The following is a 14,479-nucleotide window of genomic DNA, read 5'->3' on the forward strand; positions in this document are numbered from 1 at the left end:
CGGTACAAATTGTCCCTAGCCATTAACGAGCGTGTGAAGTTATCTGTCTCTGTGTGCCCTGTGACTGGCCTTGCAACCAGTTCAGGGTGTCCCCTACCCACTGCCCGGAGATAGCTGGGATGGGCTCCAGCACCCCCGCGACCCTACAGAGGATAAGCGGTGCAGATAAAGGCAGGCTGGAATGAGAAGTATTGAAAAAGTCACCAAGACTGTCCTTTTGGCTAGTTTTCTTAACCCAATGCAGCCCGTGACTCAAAAAGTTTGCCCACCCCTGTGTCTTAGGTTGTATACATGTGACACATATCATGGAAAACATGTTTATTCTCATAATTGACACATACAGTACATTATTAAACATAAAAAGTGCAATATGCATTAAAACTACAGCAATGTACAGTACAAAAGTTACTGTTCAGTATTAAAAACAAAAGATGATTTAACTGAATGTGATCGTTGTTTTAAAAAGTGGATATGAGCACAAAGCCAAACAGCAGTAAGCCCAATGAAGTTCAAGGTTTTTCCGTTCCTCCCAAATGTGCAAAATGACGTGACAGCATTTAAATACATTATTATATTGTACAGCTTTAATTAGATGAGACAGCCACAGAGCTTTGGTTTTTCACATTTAGAAAATAATGAATTTTTTCGTTGGCAATGCTTGATGATGACTTTTTCTTTTCATAGCTTATTAAAAAAATATGGAAAAGGAACCATATCTGATATGAAATTCTTGATTTGCATGACAAAAAAAGACAATTCGAGCCATAAAAGAATGGCTGCTCACTGCTTTCTCCGAATGTAACCAAAAGGACTGATGTGGTTAAAAATTATGTCATTTTGGAAGATAGCTCCTTGTGTACCAGTATACAGTGCAAAAGAACAACACCCTCAGAAATGATTCTGATGTTTGTTGAAGACAGTGACTAGCTCAACTTTCTCCACTTTTCATTCCCATCACTCAATTCAAGCTCACATTTAAACACTCATCAATTTTTTCTCTCATCTCAACTTGAGCAAAAAAAAAACACGGCTCTCCACGAAATCAACATGAAGGCCTATGGCAGCTAATTCAAAAAAGAGGGTCGTAAACAAGTCTACAATAAACACTTTCACAACGATGCTTTCAGACAGCTTTGTCAATTAGGAATACTGTTACTTTGTACCAGATTGATAAAAAAAAACTGCAGATGGATGCAATACCAGATTTCTGTAAGGTATTTGGGGCTGTGTACTGAAGGTACTGAACCTTTTATCCTTCTGCTTAAAACGGTACCTCTACTGTCTTAAACGAAAGGCACTTGTTGATCCCAACCACGTCAGAGGTGAACTGATGGCTTCTCTCGACAGATTTAGCAAAATGACTTCCACTGTCAAAGTACCATGTTTTCCAGACTATAAGGCAGACCTAGAAACCCCAAAATTGATCCCCCCCCCAAAAAAATGACTTGTGCGCCTTACATTCACCGCAGAATACGTTGGATAAGATTAGAAATTAATAGTGTTTATAGATGTGCATTAATACACTTGGCATTATGATATAACACCTTATTTGAGCAATGTTTTATCAATTGATAATCATCGCTTGCCCAAATTGCAATATATTATGTACGCACCGGGGTTTGAGGAGTGTTGTGGCTGCGAGGGGGCAGATACTTTATTAACGAGTACAAATGACATAGGAAAAGGCATTAGAGCTTATCTCATTATCACACCACTTTTAATCACAGTGCCAGAAATTGATCAGTGCATTCTGATCGGTTAAACAATCTTCACTTTTTCAGAAATGAATGTGAGTGAATAGAGAAAACTAAGAAACTATACAAGCTCTTTTACGTATGTCTTATCTCATCTCATCTCATCAGCTGCACCGCTTATCCTCAGTAGGGTCGCGGGGGTGCTGGAGCCCATCCCAGCAATCATCGGGCAGTGGGCAGGGGACACCCTGAACTGGTTTCCAGCCAATTGCATGGCACACAGAGACAGACAACTCACGCGCTCAGTCACACCTAGGGACAATTTGAACCGGCCAATTCACCTGAAATGCATGTCTTTGGAATGTGGGAGGAAACCGGAGTGCCCGGAGGAAACCCACGCAAGCACGGGGAGGACATACAAACTCCGCACAGTAAGGCCGGGAGCTGGATTTGAACCCACGCAGGAGGTTCCCACGACCTCAGAACTGTGCCGCACACGCGCTAACCCATGCGCCGCCGTGCTGCCCCTCTTACGTATGTATACATGTTAAATTGCAACGTTTTTGACGCACAGGAAAGGAGGAGAGACCGTTTAAAATACAAAAATGCATAACTAAATGCATTCTGCAAATCAGTGTTTCTGGCACTGTGAGTGTAGTAAAGAGGTACGCTTTAATGCCTTTATGTCATATGTATCACTTGTGCTCTAGTGATAAAGTGTCCACAGAGTGTCCAACACTCGGGTTTGATTCCTGATGAATATAATGTTATGCAAATTGTTCAGTGACACTCATTCGACTGCTTTCATATATACCACAAGTGTATAAAGAGCCAAACCGTTATACATGAATGCACACTGTTCCACTTACTGTAGTCTCAATGTCATGCGCCTTATAGTCCAGTATGTGAAAAATAGAGGACGTATGATACATTTTTTAGGGGTGCGCCTCCGGTGCACCTTATAGTGAGGAAAATAAGGTAGTTTGACAAACAATGTGGCAAATAAGTTAATGCTTTTTATATACTCTTTTTTGTTTCTACAATCTGTACAACTTCCCACAGCGCTACTTGGTAAGAAATGAAGGGGGTGCTTCAGTACCCCCATGCATGTCAGCTTATGGGCTTCCCCACCCGATGGTCCTCTGGGGTGTGCAAGTCTTTGCGTGGTTGGGGGGCAGGGAGCTCGAGGTCCACGCAGTGTTGCGGCTCCGGGGACAGAGAGAGGAACAGGAGTGTTCCTGCGTCCGAAGAACAAGCGGAGCAAAGGTCCTCTGAGGAGAGGTCGAGGCCGTCCAACTTGGCCAGCGAGTTGGAGCGTTTGAGGCGGGACGACATGGTGAGGCCGGCCAGGCGCATTCGCGTCTCGATCTCTTGCGCCCGCTGCCGCACGAGGCCGGGCTTGCCCCGCACGCTGCGCAAGCTATCGCTACTGGAACTGCGCGTTAGAGTGGTGCTGTGTGGCGAAGAAGTTGGGGTGAGCATCCCGGACCCGACCACCCCCAGCAAGGCTTCATTGGTGAGGGGGACCACCAGGGGCTCCAACCGTACTTGGCACGGGGTGGAGGTTTTTATCACCTCTTCCTCCTTGTCCTGAAAGTTCTTCTTGGGCATTTGACATGCGTGCAAAGGCTTCAAAGAATGCATGCTCTCTTGGGTCAAACCCGAAAGTCTCTCCAGTCTCTCGGCCTGGCGGCGAACCACGCCAGACTTCTGCAGCTCTTCAAAGGGCTCCTGCTGCCGTGTCGGGTGGCAAGCCACGGCGGGTGTGTTTTTGTGCAACTCCATCAGCTGAGGGAGAACCTCTGAAGCGCTAACAGATGGCCGATTCTCACACTCGCCGTTTCCATGCAACATATCGCCACAGTCTTGCACTCCGAGGACAGGCAGGTCTCCTGGCTGCTGCGGGACGTTGGCAAGAACTGCAGAAGCAAAGGGAGCACTGTTGGCACAGTCGGACAGTGACGGGGTCGAACATTGGAGATCCTTAAAAAGTAGCGGGTATGGGGCACTTGGGACTTCAGGAGGACTAAGATTAAGGCAAGGATCTGAAACACAGGTTGGAGAAACGTCCTTTCGCTTGCAATTCAAATCCCTCAGTGAAAACAAAGCCACATCAGCCGCAGGAGTGGAAACTTTGCCCTAAAAAAAGATTATGACATTAGAGGCACTCTATTGAAAATTTTAGGCCCAAATAGAAAATGAAACACGACCAAAAGACTGAAATAGAAACACTCAACAATGTTAACAAAATCTCTTGTAGCTGCTGCACTGAACAGTCTCTCTCATTCATTTTATTTTTTTATATTTTATTTTTTAAGTATTTATTTTGGAGTCATTTTAGCTTTCAATGGACAGCACGATGAGTAGTTACTGGAAAACCGGAGGAGTAGGGAACCGATAATAAGGAATTATATGCCTATTCATATATACAATTATGTAGATAAGTACTGGAAATAATATTTTAAATAAAATACAATTCAAATAAGCTGTACGGAATTTGGAACGTTTTTTTTTTTTTACTTGCTGCTGCCATTTCCTTGCTCGTGTCATCATTGCAGCCTCTATCACTTTGTTTATGATCCACTTGCGAGTACGTGCATTTGTTAGCAGCACTCGAAAAAACATTTTTCATCGTTCATGGGGTTTTGGATAGCGTTGGAACTGTATTTAAGGCTGATATCAGGTATTGTGATTATTACTTTTTCCATTTTCATGCTACACTAACAAGTGAGAAATAATGATGCCACTCTCCAGCAACCCCCTTCCTCAGCCTAATGTGTTCTCCCCCAGACAGCTTTGCTAAAAAGTAAGATGAAAACAGATAGGTACGGGGAAAATAAAGCATAAAGGCTCTTTGAACTCAGTTGGGCACATTCTGATAGAGAAAATATTTAACTTTCAACCTTTTTCAAGGACACCTCAAACGATGCACCCCACATTTAAGTGAGCACAATTATCTGCTGGTGATTGAAGAAAAAATCTGAATGAGAAGATGATTATTTTACTTATTTGACTCGATTTTTCTAACTGTATTCAGTTTGATAGACTTCATTATCTAATCATTTTCTAATGGTATTTGTAATAATTCCTAAAAGGAAAATCAAATTTGTGCAAATGCTTAACAGGGAAAAGAAAATAAGTTCTTCCATTATCTGGAAAATATTAACTCATAAGCTGCTACATGACTTCTACTCACATTGAGAGTTTGGTGAGAGGTACAGCGGTTGTTGTTATTCGAGTTTTCATTCAGGATTGCTAGGTCCATGCCATTGCTGTCTGCGTCCCCTTCCACTTCGACGTCTTGCCTTTCTCTGGTTCCGCCACTTTCTTCCCCACCGCCTCCATCATCGGGCTGCATCAGGACCTCCATGTCCGCCTCTTCCTTTTGCACATCTTCCTCATTTTCCTCTTCCACGGTGCTAAACTCAAGTCGCAGACGTAGCTCCTCGAGGGGCTCCGGCCCACGGTTGCAGGTCTGGGCCGCAGTGCCCTCAGCTGTAGACCCAAAATGGGGCAGCCCCAGACCCTCCTGCCCATCAAACGCCTCGTCATCCAGCAGGGCGTCTCGCTCCACATCCTCAATTTCAATAAAGACTTTCTCCATACCGAGAAGAGGCGGCCCACGCACAGGGGTCGAGGGTTCGCTGTCCAGCGCAGAGTCAGACAACCTCCGAAAATAATAATTGTTGTAGGCGGGGTCAATCTCCAGGGCTACCTTTTGACAAGATGAGGGACATGCCGCGCCTTTATCCAGCAGCACTTCACAGCAGGGAGACATGATGGGCTCTGGAGTCAAGTGGTCCCCCTCTTCCTCACCGAAGCACTGGCCCGAACACTGCTGGCCCTCAGCCATCTCGCAGTCTGAGTCTGGATGCCAGAGCTTGTTGTGACGCTGTTTGCTGAATAGATATACAAACAATAAGTCAGTCTAATGAAGGTGAAGTTAAAGGTATTCCCAAACAGAATGTTCTTGTATTTCAATTAGAAACATAATGTGAAGATAGAAATATGTAGAAAATATTTCTACGCGGCAGGGTACTCAAGGAATTTAGTCTCAAAGTTGATCTATCTGGCTTGTTTCCTATACAGCTGTGACATCATTAAAGGAACACAACACTTTCTAAAGGGCGAATCCTATTAACACAAAATGTGAAGCTACCTCCGAAACAGACACTCATTGGGGTGAACAGCAATTACTCGAAGGTGGGCGATTGTGGCTTTTTGTATGTTTTTTGCCATGGGTGTCACAGTTGGTCTTTTGTCCGGCAGACTTCCTGTTAGTGTCGAGGTTGCCGAGGGATTTCCTGTTTTGTTCTCTTCCACAATGTGGTTTGTGGCCACCTAGCCTAGCATTAACGCCGGTTTTGCCTTGTCCCTTGGTTTTAGGGCTGCACAATTTTGGAAAGAAACCTAAACGCGATTTTTCAGACCTTTATTGCAATTTCAAGGCGATTTTTAATCTAAAAAAAGACTGCATTTCTGCGCTTGTTTTGTTTTTTGGAAAAATTTAAACATAGTCAAAAATAAACTTAACTTAAGATGACATCCTTATAGGCTCAGAGCAAGTTTTACAAACCAAAACAGAATTGCAATTAAATATAGTGGCTTGTGAAACTATTTTGTGAACTTTTGCCATATTTAAGACTTCAGACATAAAGATATAAAACTAATTTCTTGTGAAGCATCAACAATAAGTGGGACACAATCATTAAGTGAAACACACTTTGTTGGATATTTTAAACTTTTTTAACAAATAAAAAACGAAAAATTGGGTGTGCAAAAATATATTAAATAGTTTTGCAAGCCACTGTAAATGGTCTTTATACAATTAGAACTGAATTGGAGGACTATTACTTTCAGTGTAAGAAAGCAATTCAGAGAGTGGATGGCTAGCTACACACTAGTGACTTCTGCAAGATCTCTGTGATAAATAAAACACAAGTATCACAAATGTAGAGATTTGCTATGAATGGCAGTGCCAAGTCGTCCGTTTCATGGGTAATGGATCTGGCGTTGGTGACTAGCCACGTTCAGCAGTGGTGCCTTAAAAGTTGTAAGCCTAGCTGTTAGCTTTCCTATCCGACGCCATCCCAGTAAATTCCCAGTCTATAATAATCAAGGGAGCAAACTGGAACTATAAATCCTTAAAAAAAACGCAGTGTTTTGATCACTCTTCCCCACATTGCAATATAGATTAGATTTTGGTTAATCGTGCAGCCCTACTTGGTTTATTCCCGGAAAGCTTAAAAGGTATCGCCATTAGCCATTGCCAGTTAGCCTGACCTGACTCCTCACTGCGTGTTCATTGCTCGGCCAGCCTTTTCTTTCTCCACCGAGGCTGCAGCCGCCTTTTGTTGATTGGTACCGGTTAGCCCCCTGTTGGCCGCTCTCAAAGTGGTTTTGTTTTGCCAGTTTGCCCCTTTTTTGGATGCTCCCCGTGCTTTGTACGATTACTGGGGCCATCTGCAACAACGCCTAGGCATACTTAACAAAAATTACCAATACTATGCTTAAAACACTCATAACTTCTTCGACTAATTAACACGTAAACCAATATGGCGACTGGCTTGCTAGGGTGCCAGTGGTCCTCTCATAAAGTCGCAGCTCAAGCTATGAAGTCTTCAAACTGCATTCCCACTAAAAATATTTGCAATATACAGATGAAAAATACATACACTCTATGTACTGTTTCCCCCCATTTTGCATGTTTAAGAACCTGCTATTAAACCTTAAAAAAAGCAAAATGCACTATACCTCGCATCAAGGATGCCCTCATACTCTGCTAGCTGTCTCATAAAACTTGGATTGGGTCGTGTGATGCTTCTCTTTTCCTTGACAAAGTTGTACGCCTTCTCTAGTGACCAGCCGTACTCTTTCATGGCGTACGCAATGACAGTGGAGGCAGATCGGCTGACACCCATCTTACAGTGAACAAGACACTTTGAGTAGTTCTTTCTGTTTGGAGAAAGTTAAAATGACCAGTTAAAATTGAATGTACATTATAAGGATTAAAATGTCACGAAGTGATTAAAAAAAATAAAAAAATATTACAATGTTAGGAGTAGGTTGGCAATTTTAAGAAATTGTAAAAAAAATAATAAAAAATAAAAAATAAAATAAAAAGCTAGTATGTCACGTCGTCGTCATAATAGTATTAGCTGTGGGAGAGAAGGCCTATCTGCTGGTAAGTTGAATATATGTGTTTAATAACCCTTAGAGGCAAAACTGTCCTTCATAAAATTACACTAACTTAATAAACTAGCCATCAGCAGGTGGTACAACTCCACAATGGATTCGTTTTTTAACAGATGTGTTGTTTATTATATTGCCAACAATGTATTGTGGCAATTTTAGTATTGGTTTATCACAATATTGCTATTACATCTTCAGAATACAATGCACGACTACTTGAAATGTTTTGGATATTTGCCTTTTGGGTGAAATTTCTAAACTATAGATGTTTTCAGGAGAATTTGACTATCTTAAACTGCTAAATAAGTAAGTCAAATAATTCAGTGTTTTAATGCTTTCTGTCATCTGAATATCCCATTTTCTGGACTATATTTTTGGAAGTTGACCTTTTTCATCAGCACGTGGCCACTGAGCTCATTAAATTGTGTCAGAGATATGAATATTACCGAATTACGTAATGGCAAAGAAGTGCAACTAGTTGATGATTTCTTTGGGTTCTCTTGTAGATTTAATATTATTTGTGAATTTTATTAAATAAAGCAGGCAACCAAAGAAAATGTTATCAGTATTGGTCTCCAGAATAAGGTTTTATCAGTTATTTGTATTAGTAAGAACAAATGGTTATCTTGCATACTTTGCAAACACAACTATTATTTGTAAATGAGCCATGATAATTATAATAATATTATAATGATTATTATGATAACCCTATTCTACAATGCATGGAGTATATGATTGAAGAGCTTATCATACACAGTGGCTAAGGACCTCACTTTGCTTTGACAATAAAGTTGTACGTATCGTTCCAGTGAGCCAGTAGGTCGGTGGCCTCTTCGTCATACACACGTATGTTGTGATAACTGAATGTGCCTGGAAAAAAGTTATCAATCTCCCTGGTAACATTGAGGATATAGCCCACCCTGAGGAAGAGAGATAAAAGTCTAACTTTCACACTCAGATCATAATGTCAATCCATTTTGCGTGCTACAATATCAAATAACTTACCCCGTCTCACGCAGTTCTTCCAAATTTGATGCATTCCATTCAGAGCCCTTCAAAGAGAGACAAAATATCTTGGTGAGGTGAAGTATATTATTGTAGTCCTCTTAGTCTACTTGTTGATTCAAAAAGCCCTGACCTACCAGGTAGACATGGTCAAAGATAAGAGTAGCTTTGTCCATCTGGCCCAAAATCAACAGCATTTCATTGTCAATGAACTCTTTGAATTCCTTCAGGTTGCAACTCATGTGCTGCTCCAACTCAGTTCGGATCTAACAATTGTCATTAAAAACTCGTGATCAAAACCTACAACGGAATAGCAAGTGATGCAGGCTTATATTTACCTGCTTGCACGTCACGTTTTCTAGGTCCTGGCAGGTCATGATGCTCCGAAGTTTGGCTCTGATAAGGCACTCTGTCCTCTCTCTCTCTGAAGGCCTGTCAAGAGATTCTTATTGATGCGTTGACACATACAAGATGACACAATCCCCCAAATTCCATATTAAACACCACGCCTGAACAGCGTCCGCTTGCACAACATTTAGATTTTTGTATAATTTATGACGACTGACTTGTCGACAAACATAGTAGGCGAGTCTGGACGTGTTGATTCCAAGTCCTTCATCGTGTTCCATTCATTGATGCAACTCTGCTCCGAAGCTATGCAGCTTTCGTAGTAACCCATCCAGGTTAGGGCCATTCCTCCAGGGAAATAATTGTATCGACGTGACAGCTCGCAAGCCTTGTGGAGCACCTGGAGAGCTGACCTAATTTGACAAAAAGGTAACGGAAAGTGTGTTTTCATCAGCCCCACGTAAAATATCAACTACTTTATTCTTGTATGATGCACATATTTTTCCACTTTAAAAAAAACAAAAAACGTTTGAGTGTGTGTGATACACGAGGTTTTACAGTCGTATAGAATAGTACAGGGGTGGCGAAGACGCAGCTCTAGAGGCGCATGCGGCTCTTGGGCAATAAGAATGCGTCTCTTTGCCTCATCATTTTTTCTATATACTGTGGCTCTTTGCCTCGTTTCATGTTTAGTTTTTGAAATCAACACAAGAATAATACTTGTTGTATTGTAAGGAGAGGAGTGTATTATGGGAAATAATATGTTTTTAATGTGTGTGTTTGTGTGTGTCTGTCTGTCATGGCAGGTCAGTGTGTGGTGTGGCTCTTTGACTCTCACAGTTAAAAATTTCGGCTCTTTGTGTCAAACTTGTTCGCCACCCCTGTAATAGTAAATAAATATGACTTGACTTGACTATTTGTGCAATAATTGATCAGTCAAAAAATATCCCTGACCACAATCACAAAACATTGTACGCAACGGGAATCAAACCAGGGTCGCGGACCACCACTGGGCCATCAGTGATATATATGAAATGAGAAAAGGCATTAGGTTTGAGCTGATTATCACACTATGGGGTATTGGAGATGAATATTAGAGAATGGAGAAAACAGGAGGTCGTCCTGAATAAAAGGCCAAAAAAGCAGGCCAAAGGAAATAACGTTGATCTGATGATAAATAAGATTTAAAAGAACATTAAATACAATGTAAATATGATGATATTTTATGGTATTACGTTCATAGTTAAATCAGAATCACCTTTTATTATCATTGTGTGGCAATAAGGATATTGGGGTTGCATTCCAGTTGGCATATTATACAATATAAAGAATAATATATAGAAAAAAAAGAGTATTCACCTTTAATAGAAAGTATTCACATCTAATATAAAAACTACACACTTAAATACACTATTGCACTTAAGACAGGGATATTGCACTTAAAATAGTTTCAAAACGGTAGTTTATTGTGTTGATAGCAGTTGTCAATAAATTATTTTAATCATGGCTGCTCGTATTCAACATTTGTCACCTACAATGCTCAGAATACAAAAATATAATTTATTGTCTTCTCTTGTACTGTGGATTAAAATAGTGTAATGATGAGATAAAATCTAATTGATTTTCGTATGTCGTTTACCACACTGGTGGGTGCTCTCACAAACGTGACCCGGATTCGATTACCTGTTGCATTTAACCACAGCAAATTCTAGCAGTGAAAAAAGTCAAAAATAAAATGTTCAATAAAATAAATTTTAAAAATTCAAAAAATACGGTTAATATTTTTGTTAACATTTAAACGCAAGCATCATCTAAAATTCCATTTTCCAGCAGGAGGCAAGCTTCTAGAGTCAGACAAGAACTTCTAGGACAAATTGGCAAAAGTTTAGCACATACAGTTAGAAGATTTGTTGCACTGTGTCATTAAAGGAAAATGCATCTGATGGCCAATGAGGCTACAGAGAATTACTCACCACATAGCTTGCACCGACACAGGTTTGAAGACATGAGTCCGCCCTGCCGTATTCACAGTGAAGCCCCTAAGGTGAAATAAAAGATGGGCACACTTTAGAATGTGATGCAGTCCACCGTTCACAGTGCTGATATAAAGAGAATCATTACTGTGGCACTCACCCATCTCCATCCAGATGGATTTTACTGTCACTCCACAGAGGCAGCACCATGCCAATTGAACAGCTTTTGCTGCCAAAAACAGAATAACATGAATTCAAACAGTCAAATTAGCCATTCATTTTCTACACAATACAAGCCACACAAGTCAACTTGGGGGTTATTGATATTAGCACATAGTTGTCTTCTCACCAGTCTTTGTTATTAAAGTCGATTCCCAGTAGGATGTTTTCTTCTGTGTCCTGCCGTCCACTGGTATACACAACTACCATGTATCGCACACGATCCAACCATGCACTTTCAAGCCGCACGGCCTACTCAGACATACACAATGCACAAGTGTTTCAAAGTTAGGTTACAGTTTTACCCCTCAATATTTATAGCTGTGCAAAATTAAATCAAATACAATCTTCTGTAGAGAAAACGGCACGTTTTATTGCATACTTGCATGGCAATAAGTCAAGTCAAGTCAAGTCATTTTTATTTGTATAGCCCTAAATCACGAAGAGTCTCAAAGCAGCCTAAGCCGTACAATATGTGTCTCTTTCATAGCAAGTTTACAACCAAGTAAGCAAAACCACTGAGAATTTGGTCACAATGTCAAAAACATGTAGCTCAAACCTGCTCTTGATCTCGTTTATTAAAAAGTAAAAAGGTATTGCATTCTTATCACACAATACATGGCATAAGAAAGATTTTCCGTTGCCAGGTAAACCACTGGCATGTACTGGATCAGTGTAGACTTTTGCTGAACAAGAGGTGCATCAAGAGTATTGACACATTTTAGAAGTACTTTGCTTAGTTCAAATTGATAGGTTACATCATTCCAAATTTGTGAAATTTTACCCCTTCAAAATTTCACACACCGCACCGCATATCAATGTTAAAAGTTCAAATGTACAAATGAACATTTTGACAATGTGCAAGTTATATGACAATATCTGAATGAACCAATGGGATAATATTGCAATAAATAATACCCAGTGTGATCATTATCAAAGTATCCTGGTAAGCTTGGCGAAGCAAAAGTAGCTGACGATATTGATGAGGAACTCGAAGCATTGATAAAAACTACAACAGTATTGTGGTTGTGTGAAGACTGCATAAATGGGATATTACCTAACCATGGAACTGCAAAAATCTTAATCAACCTGGCCTTCTTACCAAAAGTGTTGTTTTCAGTATTGTGCCGACGTTAATCTTGTGATATCACAATAATGCCATTAATGTTACAGAACAACTTTGTACTGATAAAAACATTTTATTTTTCCTATTTACTCCACTTCCACTGATTGATTTTGAAAATTTTATGACACAACAATAATCTTTAGAAAAATTGAAGATTGGTGAATGTTCGGGGGATTTTTGTACATGCTGAATTAGGGCTGGACGATTAACCGAAATGGAACTGATATTGCGATGTGACTTTGTGAGATTGTGCAGATCCTGAGTTTTTTTCAAGGATTTATAGTTTGTTATTTGATGGACTGGCCAACGAGAACACCACAATACAATAGGGCAAATGGCAGGTGTTTTCGCTTGCTAGCTTTCTTCGTCCTCTCACTCGCTATAATTGGTTTATTGGTAAATTAAACATGTTTACGTATCAATGATTGGATAATAAACATGGTTCCGTCTCGCCGCTATGCTCCTATGTGCCCTGGAGGAGTGGGGTGGGGGAGTCGTTAAATGACGCAATCCCGATCGCGTTCTTTAAATCTACAGTAAGCGTTTACCCATGGGCGTAACCAGCCTGTTATTGGGGGTGCTCAAGCTCCCGCAAATTTCAACCCAATACCCCCAAATCTTTTTTTTAAATTATTTTCAAAACTCTTTTTTCCTTAATTAAGAGCGGGATCATCTTAAATATGATAAAAATGCTAGATAAATAAAAAAGGAAAACAAAAAAGGAACAACACAGCGCCGAAAGCACTCCATTGCTTTAAAATAGCTGATTTAAATCCTAGCACTGCCCTGGTGCAGGTCTCCGAGTGAAACTGGGCCAAATCAGGTTTTCCACAAGAAAACTTTTGATTAAACATTTCACTGTTCTCTAATATTTTTTTTAAATTGCTACGCAATATATAATCTAGAAAAACATTAAGAATTAATGTGAAACCATACATAAATTAATGTGAACAAGTATAAATGTATCCCTAATTTACATGGAATTTATTTACATTACAAGGACAATGTGCATTTTTTAACTATTGATGTTGCTGGATTGTGTAGTGCAACCAAAAAAATAGTGCAACACAGAATACAAATTATAGAGACTAAAAGTGACCAAACAGACAATTTTACCTCCTATTTTCTTGTCAAGTCTTTATGAGGTTTTTATTTACCCTTAGCAGCAAGATGGATGACAGTTAGCGCATGTTACGTAAAACAAATGCATATTTCTCGAGCTACGAGTATTTTCAAAAGAGCACGTTTATATCAGTTTGTATAGTTTGGATTCTTTTTATATCAATTTAGTTCTTTTTAATGAATCATTTTTTTCTACCACGAGGAGCGCTAAATAATACAACTGTCCCTTTAAACTTTAATATTACGGTGGGGGGGCATCAAACAATCACCCTCCAGGCTACAATTGGCCACCGGGCTGCATTTAAAAGACCCCTGCCCTAGAGTGTCCACCCAGCAGGGTCTCACAAAATTCTGTGGGAAACACTGCTTACTACGATTACGTAATCACAAAAGAAAAACCTAGCACAGAAAATGCTCTTTTTTTTAAATCGAAAATTGCATCGAAATGGATATACAGGTTATTAGTTTTTTTTTTTCTCAAAAAAATCGTGCAGCCCTATGCTGAATTCATTATCTCACCAGTTTGATCCGATCTTCTGAGCGAAGAATGTTTATCATCACCTGTAGATGCTGCGGTAAGTCCCCTTAAGAAAATGACAACAATGCCAGACAGTGAGAGAAAAGACAAACATTTCCAAAAGGATTCCCTCATCTTGGCACTCGATGCCTAAACTTCAAAATACAATCTACTCTGGATAAGTACTGAAAAAATTAATAAAATAATAATAATAATTATAATAATAATGAAAATAATGAAATATGATACAAATGTAATGTTTTGCAACAATGTTTTCAAAGAC

The 14,479-nt window shown here is 39.9% G+C and overlaps 1 protein-coding gene across 2 annotated transcripts in view; it reads right to left on the minus strand.

Annotated features, from left to right (window-relative positions):
• Nucleotides 1-303: 303 nt before the first annotated feature.
• The window catches only part of ssh1a (slingshot protein phosphatase 1a), a 30,528-nt gene continuing 16,352 nt past the window's right edge, over nt 304-14,479 (minus strand). For both annotated transcript variants that reach the window (XM_088335881.1, XM_088335882.1), the window contains 12 exons: nt 14,199-14,263; nt 11,562-11,683; nt 11,373-11,441; nt 11,213-11,278; nt 9,458-9,652; nt 9,230-9,323; nt 9,029-9,157; nt 8,892-8,938; nt 8,660-8,806; nt 7,449-7,649; nt 4,891-5,593; nt 304-3,833 (listed from right to left, as the gene is read on the minus strand). In XM_088335881.1, coding sequence (XP_088192007.1) covers nt 2,805-3,833; nt 4,891-5,593; nt 7,449-7,649; nt 8,660-8,806; nt 8,892-8,938; nt 9,029-9,157; nt 9,230-9,323; nt 9,458-9,652; nt 11,213-11,278; nt 11,373-11,441; nt 11,562-11,683; nt 14,199-14,263 — 2,867 coding nt within the window. In that variant the 3' untranslated portion in view covers nt 304-2,804. The remainder of the gene's footprint in view (nt 3,834-4,890; nt 5,594-7,448; nt 7,650-8,659; nt 8,807-8,891; nt 8,939-9,028; nt 9,158-9,229; nt 9,324-9,457; nt 9,653-11,212; nt 11,279-11,372; nt 11,442-11,561; nt 11,684-14,198; nt 14,264-14,479) is intronic.

This window comes from Urocampus carinirostris, chromosome 5 (assembly GCF_059441175.1).
Source record: "Urocampus carinirostris isolate Australia breed hairy pipefish chromosome 5, RoL_Ucar_1.0, whole genome shotgun sequence".
NCBI lineage: Eukaryota > Metazoa > Chordata > Actinopteri > Syngnathiformes > Syngnathidae > Urocampus > Urocampus carinirostris.